This window comes from Otolemur garnettii, unplaced genomic scaffold (assembly GCF_000181295.1).
Source record: "Otolemur garnettii isolate 467f Iridium unplaced genomic scaffold, OtoGar3 scaffold00006, whole genome shotgun sequence".
NCBI classification, from domain to species: Eukaryota; Metazoa; Chordata; class Mammalia; order Primates; family Galagidae; genus Otolemur; species Otolemur garnettii.
In genome coordinates, this window is record NW_003852401.1 from 7,032,584 (window position 1) to 7,045,019 (window position 12,436).

Here is a 12,436-nt window from a genome sequence, read left to right on the forward strand (position 1 = left end):
ATAAAAATGTAACCAGGGCACAGGATAAAAGCAATATTTAAAATCGGGTACAGGCAGTTCTCAGGTGATTCAATGAGTTCCAACACCCCTAGGGCACCAGGGATACACCAGTCTTTTCTTCCCATTTTACAGTGATATCAGGAAAAGATCAGCAATTATTTCTACTCCATATAAACCAGAAAAAAAGAAGGTTCTCTTTACCTATAGCCCCATAAGATTAGACATTTTCTTATGCCTCTTACACAGATACACCCAGGGCTTTCATCTGGAAACATGAAATCATTTTCAAATAAAAATCACTTTACTACCTGCAACCCTTAAAATACATTAATATCTCTATGACAGTATTTTAAAAAGACAAATACACCCATAAAAGAGAAGGGAGGATCAATTTTCCCATGTCAAAAAGTTTAGTTACCACATATCACTCGGATACCATGTTTACCCTTGTGTGAGGATGGGTACAAAATACTTGGCAAAGATCACAAAGGTTGGAAAAGTGGGGATATTTTAATAAACTGTACCTGAGTTTCTCCTCACACAAACGAGAGAGAAACATCCCCAAAGCAAGGCCCATGTGGATTTGCACGGCTTGCGACTCGTCAGCACTTGGTTTCCCAGGTAACCTGGCCGTCAGCATGCTCAGGATTTCCTCAACCTTCTCCTTGCAAGAGATAATGAAAACTGGCACAAGGAGGGACAAAGCTGTGGCAGCAGCAGAACGGGCAATGGCACTAGCTGTGTTTTCGCCAGAATAGGATTTCTAGGACAAGCCACAGAAAGAAAATATGGTGTTAGCTTTCTGTTTAAAACAGGAAGGAAACACAAACTACCACAAAAGCACTATGTAACACAAGCTTCTCTTAGATCCCTCCCGGCCAACCAAAAATTAGTAATTTTGAAAAATCGAAATGTGTTTGTCTATAGTTTATGTTTTCACTCTTCATGAAATAATTTGCCACTACAAATTTTCATATGTCCTTTTACATATGAAAAAGATTTTTATGTATCTTCCTTTTAAAGGTTGTAAATTCCCTTGAAATACATATAGCATTTTTAAAAGCCCACATGTATATCTATTAAAAACCCAAAGGGAAGCTATCCAAGCTTGGACAAACCACCAAGCCACATTCGAGGAATCCAGAAAGTTAGGAGTTTTCCAAGGAAGAAAGGAAAAGGGCAGGAGAAAAGTTTAAGTTCAGTACGGAGAAACCAGTGTAAGTTTCGTGCAGAGATCTATTGGCAAATCTCCCAAAATTTTTGGTGGGAACACTTCCCAGTAGATGGATTATTTCCTACAGGGGGTTAATTCCTTTTAATTAAAAAGGAAGTTGAAATCCTAAAAGCCTTTGGTTACAAAGCAATAACCAGCTATTCAAAATGAAATGGAGAGCTCTATATGCCCCTTCCTATATGTAAATATGGGAAAAGAAAGGAATAACAGTCCTAATAAAATGACAGGGCAGCTGAATATGAACAGCTTCTACAAGAATCCCATGTTAGAGAGCCCTACCAGACATTATATTCATTCAAAAGTATGTCAAGTAGGGAAGAAAGCCCATTTATCATTCCTCACTATTATCTGTTTTGAATTTTCAGACACACCATAAAGGCAGTGTGTTCCTTGCAGTCAAAGCACATTAAAATGTGTTTTTAATTCTATGTCCCTTTTCTTTCTAAGTTTTAGTGCTTTAAGAATAAAAATCAAACATGTACTAAGTTACACTTTAAGTTAATATAGCACTATTGTAAAGACAATGCTCCTTAAAATGACCCAGCTGCTAGCACACAGGAAATAAAGGAAGTGATTTTGGAAACAGGGTTGGAAAAGTACAATAATGCAAAAATCACAAAGGTAAGAGGCAAGCCTGAGCTGGCTACAGAAAGATTGTTTTTATTGGTTTGCAAGAACTAAACAGCGTTTTAGAAATTTCAAACAATGTCCCCTTCTGGTGAATACCTGAACCAGACAGTTACCACAAAGACCTCCACATAAGCTTCTAAACGAGTTTTATCCACCGTTAAAAAAATAAGAACACTTCTGACAGAAAGCAAATCATAAAGAAATTACTTTTTTAAGCAATCTCTACCATTCTACTTAATTCCACACTATTTAGTAAGTCATTTTTGACCTCAAATATAGTTAAAAATCTAGCTCCAGACCCATACTCCAGATGAATACATACCAAGTCTTTCCAAGGGCAAGAGGACAGACACACACACAAATGTACAGAGAAGACTTTAGGCAATGGGATTTCAGGCTAACCTGATGATCTTAGCAACAGTTCAGGATTTGTGCTATATTTTTATTCAAATCAACTATAATCCTCTGGCACTCAGCTGATTGTCCCATGATCATTATAATTCCCTAAGCAATGGATAGTGATAGGGTAGAACCAGAACAATTCTGGCAGGTACAGAAATAAAATACACATCACAACCAATAAAGGGAAAATGAAACCTAGACAGTAAAGTGTTTTCTCATTTTGCTTCAAATCTGAGGATACAATCATGAAAACAGAGAATGACTAACAATTTTTATTGTTATGATCAACAACACTACTCGAAAGGACTATTTTGCAGTTTTTGAAACAATGTAAATCATGTAATTTGATCTGTATAATCTTTTAAAAACCGATAAAGCATTAATTTTTACTCTCATTTTTCAGGTACGAAAAAATAAGAATGATAGGGTCAAAGTTAACAGTCATAAAACTTAATAAGGCAGGGAGTAAGGGGGCTTCCGTTACGATGGATGATGTTGTTCAGGCTTAGAGATGTCAGGGGGATTGTCCACAGTCAAAACCACAAAATGAAAAAACTATGACTAGAAACTCAGAGTCCCCACAGTTCAGCTAATGTTTATTCTCCTACAACTATAGCTCTTGATCCTGATATACGCCAAAGCATAACCTAGACAGCTTTCAAAATGCTGATGCCGAGAGCCCATCCTTGAGCAATTAAATCAGAGAAGGGGCCTGCACATCAGTATTTCTTTTATTTATCTCTATATATGTATATAAACTAAATATGCATATATGTGAGAGAGTGTGTGGGTATACACAGATGTGTGTATATATAAATGTGTGTATATATATGCACACACATATATATATATAAATTTCCTCAAGTGACTCTATGACACAGCCAAGGCTGCGACTATTCACACTATATCATGGATTTCATGTGAACGACTGATGTCAGAAGAGTCAACCCTCAAGTTTTCTGACCATTTTTAATTTCTTGTACTTACATAATAAAACCAGGATAAAAGTCGTCCTCTGGGTTGGTAATGGCTATCCACAATGACCAAGAGAGTATCAAGCACCATGGACACCCACTCCTTCATTGAAAGGAAATTAGGCTGAAACTGCAGATGAAGAGAAACATAAAATGGTAATGGAAAAAAGCAATTCAGGGTGCAATCCTCTTCTATATCAAAGTGCTGGGATCTGAAACTAAACTTCATCTGCACGCACGTATGAGATTACTAGGTACTTAACAAATCCACACCCTCACCTTTTTATGCAAGACTTAGCAGAAGGGCGAGATTGGATCTGCAAAATAAAACTATCAGAGCCCTTCAGAGCGTCTGTGTTGAGAATAATACAGAGGTTAAAGGGAGACACAATTCAAATTAAAAGACATAATTCATAATTTCTCAGTTCTATGACTTATTATTTCACAAAGGCAATAAATAGCCTTCAAAAATTTTGATAACATCTTTAGGATTTCTGCTCACTATTACCTTTTAGTTATCATTCAAGAATTTTGACAATATTTACCTTGCTATTGAAAATGAGGTAGGAAAACACAAATAAAAAGCACGTGGAAGAGAATGCAAAAACAATAAACCCTACTCATTAAAGAGAAAACTTGGATATAAAAATTACTCATGACCATACACGTCAAAAGAATTCATTAACTCCCACATTCAGGTGGTGCAAACTATCAAGATCAGTCTAGCCTTGAGTATCTCCTTGGGATTAATTGCTTGAATCAAACAGGCCTCTGTCTTAAGATTTTAAGTTGTTGGGTTGGTCATATGCAGATTTGAGTGATGTTTGAAAATAATGAGGTCTTGAGCTTGTTTTGAGTACAGGCAGTCCCCAGGTTATGAATGTGATAGGTTCTGTAGGTTTTTCTTATGTATGTAAGTTGGAACAAGTACATTTAACTATAACCTGTAACAGCCTCTGTTTGTAAGTGTGAGTGGTACATCATTCAGCTGTTTATAACTTGGGAACTGCCTAAAATCCAAGAGTAAGATCATCAAGAACAAAAGTCAATGTGGGGACTTGAGATGGAGTAAAGCAGAGCAAGAGAGCCTGGAACTAAAACTCTGGAGCTAGGATTTAACTGGAGCCAGACCCTCAGTTATTACTGGGGCAAAAGCCTGTATAACTGGTCAGTTAGCATAAATAACACCACAGCGAAGGAACCATAGAGAGGGAAATTAACTTTCCAGGTTGTAATCTACTTAGCATGATGCCTCTGCTAAAGTACTCCATGGCTCTTTCAAGGATAGGACACATCTTCCTCTCTATAAAATTTTCCATCATGCAAGTAAGATTCCAGGCTTAAAGTTAAATTTTCAGTGACAACTACTATATTTTATCATTCCTGCAATGTCTCTTGACCTCCTTCCTTTGTCTATATGTAACTATTCTCTGTTTACAGGTAATGTATCCTTTGGGGCAGTGGTTCTCAACCTTCCTAATGCCATGACCCTTTAATACAGTTCCTCATGTTGTGGTGACCCCCAACCTAATTTCATGTTGTGGTGACCCCCAACCTAATTTTAATGCCATGACCTAATTTTATGCTTGGGGGATCACCACAACATGAGGAACTGTATTAAAGGGTTGCGGCATTAGGAAGGTTGAGAACCACAAATTCCTCTTTGCTTCTACTTGAAGCTTATTGAAATTCCCAGTCAAGTTAGCTGTCCTACGTTACCCAATGGTTAGGCCTAGGACCCATGAAACTCTGAATTTTATTGACTGACGCGAGGTCAGTGACTGGGTCAATCTATCTCATCAGAGGTAGTCTGCCAAGAGGCTTCGTTAGTATGTATTCTTTGACTCCTCAAGTTGTCTTGGTTCCTGTTCTTCCCAAAACATGTTTTGTAATCTCTGCCTTCAATTTCATAGGCTTCCAGATTCCATATCCTTCTAGGCCTCTTTTTACATAAATGAGTCAGAGTCAGTTTCTTAGCTCATAACCAAAACACTCCACAATGAAAAAAAGGTATAGATGGCCCGTAAGGTACTCCTTAAGGACAAAAATAACTTTTACAGCAAGAAGTGATGTTGATGCTGACAATAATGGTTTATTATTCAAAGTTTAGCATCTCCAAGCCTTTGTGCTTTACATATGTTATTAAATAATTTATTTAGCCGTTACGATAATCCTATCCGGTAGGTATTGTTATCCCCATTTTACAGATGAAGAAATAGACTCCAAAAGGAGAAATTACTAGAAATAGATGATAGAGCTAGTAAGTGGAAAGAATAGGGCTCTCCCACCCCCAAACCTATGTTTTATACATAACTACTCGGCTATATTGTCTCTAGATAATGACTGCTACTGGATAATGAGGCTTAAAACAAGAGTAACTCCATGCCTTTTTATTTTGACAGATATGAAGTATCTGAGAAAGTACATTGGAAGTGAACATTGGCCAGCTCACCACATGTTTAATTAAAAAATAAATGCCTTGCAAAAATGAATAGGTACTTTGTCATTGACAACTACAATTAAAATGCAAAGTGCAATTTTTTTCAGTCAATAAACATTGCTTATTTATCATTTTTTGACAGCATTGTTCACTTTCAGTAAGATGTAATCACAAAAAACCAACCCCTGTTGCATAAAATTGGCACCTTCAAATAGAAATGACCACTTAACTGTGATGGAGAAAGCAAAACAGAAAAGCAGAAAGAAGAGTTACGAAGACATTAAGGCTTACAGTGTAAAGGCCCGTGAAGTAGTGGGACTTGGTCCTGCAATCACAGAATCCACCCCGTAAACCCAGGGCGAATCACCCTAACTCACCTCAGGGGCCTCCCCGGAGTCTGAGGAGAGACTGGCTTCGTGTCTGGATACCACGACAACAAGGCTGCTTAGGGCTAGCAGGGCATTGCCTTTCACCACTGGACTCTCCCTGTTTAAAAAGAAAAAATTTCTGAGAGAAGATTTCCAGCATTAATTAGGATAAGAGAAAAGGCTATGGCAGGAGGTTAGATGAGGTCACAAAGCATTTCCATTCCTTCATAGAGCCTCAGACTGCAGGTCTGCTGGTACCAGTAACTTCCTTCCCTCCTTCTGACATGAGGACAGATTTTGAACTCTACTTATCAATGTATGGTCATTATAACTGTTGGTAACTTAAAAATCCAAGCTCATATATCTAAATTTTTTCTTCTTAAAATTTTTATTTCATCATTTGACATTACATTTCCTAAGATATGTTATCTTCGGCCAACTTAAAAGTATTGATGTCTTCTGAAAGCACAACCATGGACAGTTATGTGAACAAGCTCAGCAGTTGAGAACGGCCCCTGGCTTTTCTGAAGCTCTGGTGTTTGGAACTGGCTTCTAGCACGCCACTTCAGACAGCATACTCTACTCACAGCTTGGCACACAGCAGCTTTTCTCAGTCATTATTATCCTATCCTTCCTTCTCTGAATATGCCAAAGCTATCAACTTTAAGTCAGTTTACAAACAATTTGGAGATCCCAGATAAGATGCCAACAAAATGACCTGTTTGTAGACTATTTGGACCGAGAGTTGCCTTTTTATATCATCCAAATGGTACTCTTCTAATATTTGCAATAAAATCTTATGTTTGACTTACGAATTTATCATGAAGAAAACTAGGTCTTTTAAATATATTTACTGCTTGAAAATGCACATTTAATACCATTACATAATTCCAAGCTGACTCTATAGAATAAAGTCCCCGTGGGATACCGACAAGATGCTCTTAGCTTGCCAATTCTGTCAGAACAGAACTCTGGCAATACAGCACCTATTCCATAAAACAGCTCCATTCTCAGTCTTACAAGGTGTTTTCCATAAATATAGAGAACATTCTGCAAAATCTAGACTTGAGACCTGAACTTGAATTCAGCATATAATCCAAGAACCACTCACTGCTTACCTCAGTGCAGGACTAGAACAGATACAAGGGATGAGGAGACTTTTAACCTTGCTTCCTAAGCAGGCCTCATGTCCCCCAAGCCACAGTCAACAGTGAACACATGAGAGGTTAGTGTTCACATGCATTTTTCCATTTTTGCTTCCATTTGGTAAGAAGGGGGGACTTAGGATTTGTCATTGTTAAGTCCTTCTATTTATCTATTCATCCCTCCCTCCTTTCTTCTCTCTGTCCCGCCTTGGTATTTTGCTCACTCCCTTCTCAGTTTGTTCCTCTGTGAGGTCTGTCATAAGTTAGTAAGACATCATCATTTATACTGGGGGGCCCAGGGGAGAAAATGGAAAGGGAGCCTTGAGGTCTAAGCAGATGGCTCCAACCTAGCTTTCGCTAGAGTTCTGCAGAGAGGATTATTGAACATTCACATAGCTGATAATAAATTGCAAGGAAGCAAAGTTGGACTTGGGCATTCCTAGGTCCCCTGGGCCTAAAATCATTCAACGAAAACAAAATGGGAGACTTTACCTCCTTCATGTTTACATGGATACAGCTAGAAAATATTCTTCTTAGCAAAGTATCCCAAGAATGGAAGAAAAAGTATCCAATGTACTTAGCCCTGCTATGAAACTAATTTATAGCTTTTATAGGAAAGCTATAACCCAATTTTAGCCCAGGAATATGGGGAAAGGGGAAAGGGGAAAGGGAGGAGAGAGTGGGTGGAGGGAGGATGATTGGTGGGATCACGCCTATGGTTCATCCTATAAGGGTACACGTGAATCTCTCTAATTGTAGAATATAAATGTCTTAACGCAATAACTAAGTAAAAGACATGAAGTCTATGTTAACCAGTTGGATGAAAGTATTTCAAATTGTATACAGAAACAGTACACTGTACCCCATGATAGTATTAATGTACACTGCTATGATTTAATAAAAAAAAAAAAAGAAATCTTTTATTTCCAACATATATTTTTTCCATTAACTGAGAATATCCTGAGGCCTGTCCTTAATGGTCATAAATCTCTAAAGTTGGATTTCTAAAAGTTTTAAATTCTCCGTAATCTGAGAATTAGACTCCTAGTTTTTATCACCCTGCAAGGTCACCAGAAATTGGGTATCAAATATCATAAAACAAGGATATTAACAAAAAAGATAGCATTCAAAGTATCTTTTTAACCCTGAAATCCGAAAGGAAAAATTAGCCTGAGTTTTAAAACAGTGCCAAAAGTGATTTTATTCCAAAAGTTTTGCTGGTCTTGACATACTTCAGTATGCATTGTTCTTGAAATATAAAGAAAATTTATTTAACACCACTAGTAATTAGTTCTTTGGTTGCAGACTAAACGCGTATTTGGACATTAATCTCTGAATTAAAAAAACTAGTTCACAGTATACACAATGTATCACTAGGCCAAGGTACACATTTCACAGAGGTACCGTGACTAACTCTTGATCATCCTCACATTCCCTTTATGTCTACAACAGGACTTATGAATGGAAGGCACTCAATACATATTTAGTGAAACAAATTCAGGAAGTAGCTGGCCAGATAAAGGTCTACAACTGGTTCCGCGGAAACTTACCACCTTCTTGCTCAAATAACTATCCCCTCTCACTCAAACTGAAGTGACTAATTTGCACGGTAACATGTCAGCATCATGTATTTATCTAGGCAACACCACTTACATTTTAATTAAATTGTCTTCTGAAACAAACACATGTCATTAACCTAATTAAAAAGCACAGAAGGAAGAGCTACAGTGATGCTTTCTTAGGGACAAAGTATTACATTACATATTAGTAAAGTGACCCAATCCTTTGGGGATTTTTATCTTCAAGTTCAAATCTATTTAATTAATAACAATGAAAATAAAATTACATTAATCATCAGGTTTTATCTGTGTTCTAATTCTCCCATTGTCCTATCCCTAATGTTTTTAAAATACTCTCAAATGAACAAATCAGTTTAATCCTATAACTGGTGTTTCACTTCTTGCATCTACCTTATGGGTCTGATCAAACGAGCCCTAGTCTGGACAAATCAGCCTGTAGCAGCCATGGTCCAAGAAATAGATAAAGGCCTCACAGGGTTTCAGGAAGCCAGTGGAAAGAAGCAAAGGAAAGGCCGGGGATTGATTTTCTCGCCCTGCTCTATCACTAGCCTCTCAGACCCTAACTTGAAATATCTCCTATTTACATGTTGCTAAGCCTAGCATTATCAAGATTGCTTTAATGAAATAAGGTCTACAAAATACTTAGAAAGTTTTGATAAAAAGGTAACACGAACAGAAGAAGAACTATTTTTACTCTATACTACTGAGCATATACCCACACTCTCTTTAGGTATTTAGTCATGAAGCAATGCTTTGCCAGTATGAAGATTATAGTCTTGTTCAAAAAAAATTTTAGAACAGGAAACTGCAAAAGCTATAGGACAGACAAAATTATAGTTCTAGTGGAAAGTTGCTTGTTTCTTTTGCAGTCAGACTTTTTGTTGTAAATGTCAGAGCACTGGGGTATTTTTGCTTTGTGTTTTTGTTTTTGAGATAGTCTCATCCTGTCAATCTGGCTACAGTGCCATGGCATTGGCCTAGCTCACATCAACCTCAAATACTTGGGCTTGAGCAAATCCTCCTGCCTCCACCTCTAGAGTAGCCGGGACTGCAGATGCCTCCGACAACACCCAGCTAGTTTTTCTATTTTCAGTAGAGGTGGGGACTTGTGCTTGCTCAGGCTGGTCTCGAACACCTCAGCTCAAGCAATCCCCACCTCCCACCCTGAAACCCCCACCCCACTTTGGCCTAGTATAATAGGCATGAGCCACCCCACACTCATCCCAGAGCACTGTTTTTAACAGGATATAGATTGACCACATAATAGATCAGGCTACAAGTAGACCACAGAATAAAGCAAACTATGAAAATTCAAAGTCAAAGGACCCCCCCCCCCATCTCAGCACTCTCTGGACTATGCACTTTCTTCCCCCCAACATGCAGTTGAGCTCTCTTCTACTGTGTCTGCAATTCACCAAACTAGAAAAAACAGACATGAATAAGTCCCTATCAGAGCACTTTAGCTTTCATTTTGGAAACAGATGCGTCAAAAGATACTTCAGAGTACTGGTCATAGAACTAGTCAGGAGAAGTTCACAGTTCAGGGCCTATTTCAGACATTACTGGTAGAAAGCTAACTAAGGTAGACCATGTTTCTGTTTTTGTTTCTTTTAGGGCAAAACATTTTTAGCTATAGAAGGTTTGGGGACATGATAAACTATGTTCCACTTGAAAATTTCTAGATGATGCAGACTTTTAACACTCATGAAATCTTCTCAGTTAAAGAATCTAGTCTTCATATATCTATATATTATAAATATCTATGTATAGCTATTATTTATGACTTGGAGGCTAAGAAGAAAGGAAGTCAAACATAAATGGTAGCTCCACCACAGGAGATGGTAGAAGGGAGAAGTGAATCTGAATGACATCTAACTTACAGACAGGAACAAAAGAAGCTGAAGAGACTGTCCAAGCAAGTTCATTAGGGTAGGATTTTCTTAGTAAGAGTTGGTCTACAGTAAATAAAAGGACTCAAGGCAGTAACTTCCAAGTAATTTTTGTTAAAATCACCATATGTATAGGACTAAAACTGCCTTTTTACTGGACCTTTGCATTAATTTTTACTATTTAAAAATTTCATTTTTCAGATATACTGAATCTAATAATACCAAGGGAAAGAAAATAAGTATTACTTTGATTTATTTAGTGCTTCACAGTTGAGATTTAATAATCTATTTATAGAACCCACATAACTCGTATTAGCAAGGATTTCTTTCTTTTTTAATCTCCTTGAACTAAATTATAATCCTTTCAATATAAGCCAATGCACATGGTATTTGTTAGGTATACAGTCAGGGGTCAACTCTGGTGACTTCTGACATACAATTTATATGTTTGTACCAGTCCATCTGTATTTTCACAAAGACATGTAGCAAGAATTAATACAATTTATTTTTTTTAAATAATTGAAAAGTACTTTAAAATTCTTAAGGCTGTGAAATCCCCTAAAAGGAGAAATTGCATGTATTTGCCAGGAAAAAGAAAGAAATGCAAAAAACTTATGAGAAAATAAAAGGATCTTACTTTGCAGCTGCCTTGGTGATGTCATCAGTCAACATGTCTCTGACCCTGCAATAAAGATGCAAAATACATATGAGTTTATGTTACAGCAAGAATGCAATCTTTTCTCATATTTACCAATTACTAAGAACCTCCAGCAATGACTTTACATCTTAAAACTACAAATTGTAGAGTTTTAGGTGAAAGAACTGTAATGAGGGCTTTAAATCAAAGAGACCTTCCTCTTCCTATTCCTTAGACCAGTTAGTGGAGGCAGGGAAGGAGTGAATGTGACTGAGGAGGGATGTACAGGCAGCACTGTAATAGTGTCACATCAGTGGTAGGTGTACAAGTATCCTTCATCTTACTCTCCTCTATGGATTTAATGTGCTCCCCCAGGTTTATATGTTGAAATTCTAATACAAATCCTGGTATTGAGGAAAAGCCCAAACTGACTTTGTTGCAAGAGAGCTCATCAAACATTAATTTACTATTTCTAAATTGTACATACAGAATAGTCACTATGGGTGTATATAAAAAGCAATTTCAAACTTTGGTTATATAATCACACCAAAAGCCAAAAGAAAATAATTATACCTGTGAGTCGGAAGGAAAGTATGCTCAATTCAAATATTCACAGAATCTAAAGGTTTCATCCAGTATAGAAACCTCGAGGTAATGTAAAAACAACTGGCTGCCAAATTTACAGGATCACTTTCAATACATACGTTGAATTTTATACTTGCATTCATAAATATTTGCATTTGCCATACAAATAAAATCTAAGCTTATTGAGCACTGAGAATGAGTCATTCTCAAGAGCCAAGTTTTTCAGATAGTTGTAAAATACTCCTATAAACCTTAAACTTATATTTAAGAAAAAAGAGTAAATTTCTCTAAAATATATTATCCAATTTCTGTCCTCCTAAACGGAAGTGCATTCAGTATAACCTTTTATTGGCCAATGTCGAATATTTGCAAATCATGACCTGTCTACACTTCTGTCTAGGGCCAAACCTTCCACTTGTACAGGAGAGCTCCCTCCGTACTCCTCCTCCTGCTGCATCCCCAAGTTTTCTTCCTCTACCTGTTTTACTCTCCCTTCAGCATGTGAAACTACTACTATAATACCTACCTCCCTGAAAGAAAAAAAAAAACAAC

General features: G+C 37.2%; 1 protein-coding gene across 1 annotated transcript in view; it reads right to left on the reverse strand.

Moving 5' to 3' along the window:
• The window catches only part of FOCAD (focadhesin), a 269,998-nt gene that overhangs the window by 53,916 nt on the left and 203,646 nt on the right, over positions 1 to 12,436 (reverse strand). Inside the window, exons 20-23 of the mRNA XM_023508417.1 lie at positions 11,300 to 11,344; positions 6,058 to 6,166; positions 3,254 to 3,370; positions 525 to 763 (exon numbers count right to left, since the gene is read on the reverse strand). Coding sequence (XP_023364185.1) covers positions 525 to 763; positions 3,254 to 3,370; positions 6,058 to 6,166; positions 11,300 to 11,344 — 510 coding nt within the window. The remainder of the gene's footprint in view (positions 1 to 524; positions 764 to 3,253; positions 3,371 to 6,057; positions 6,167 to 11,299; positions 11,345 to 12,436) is intronic.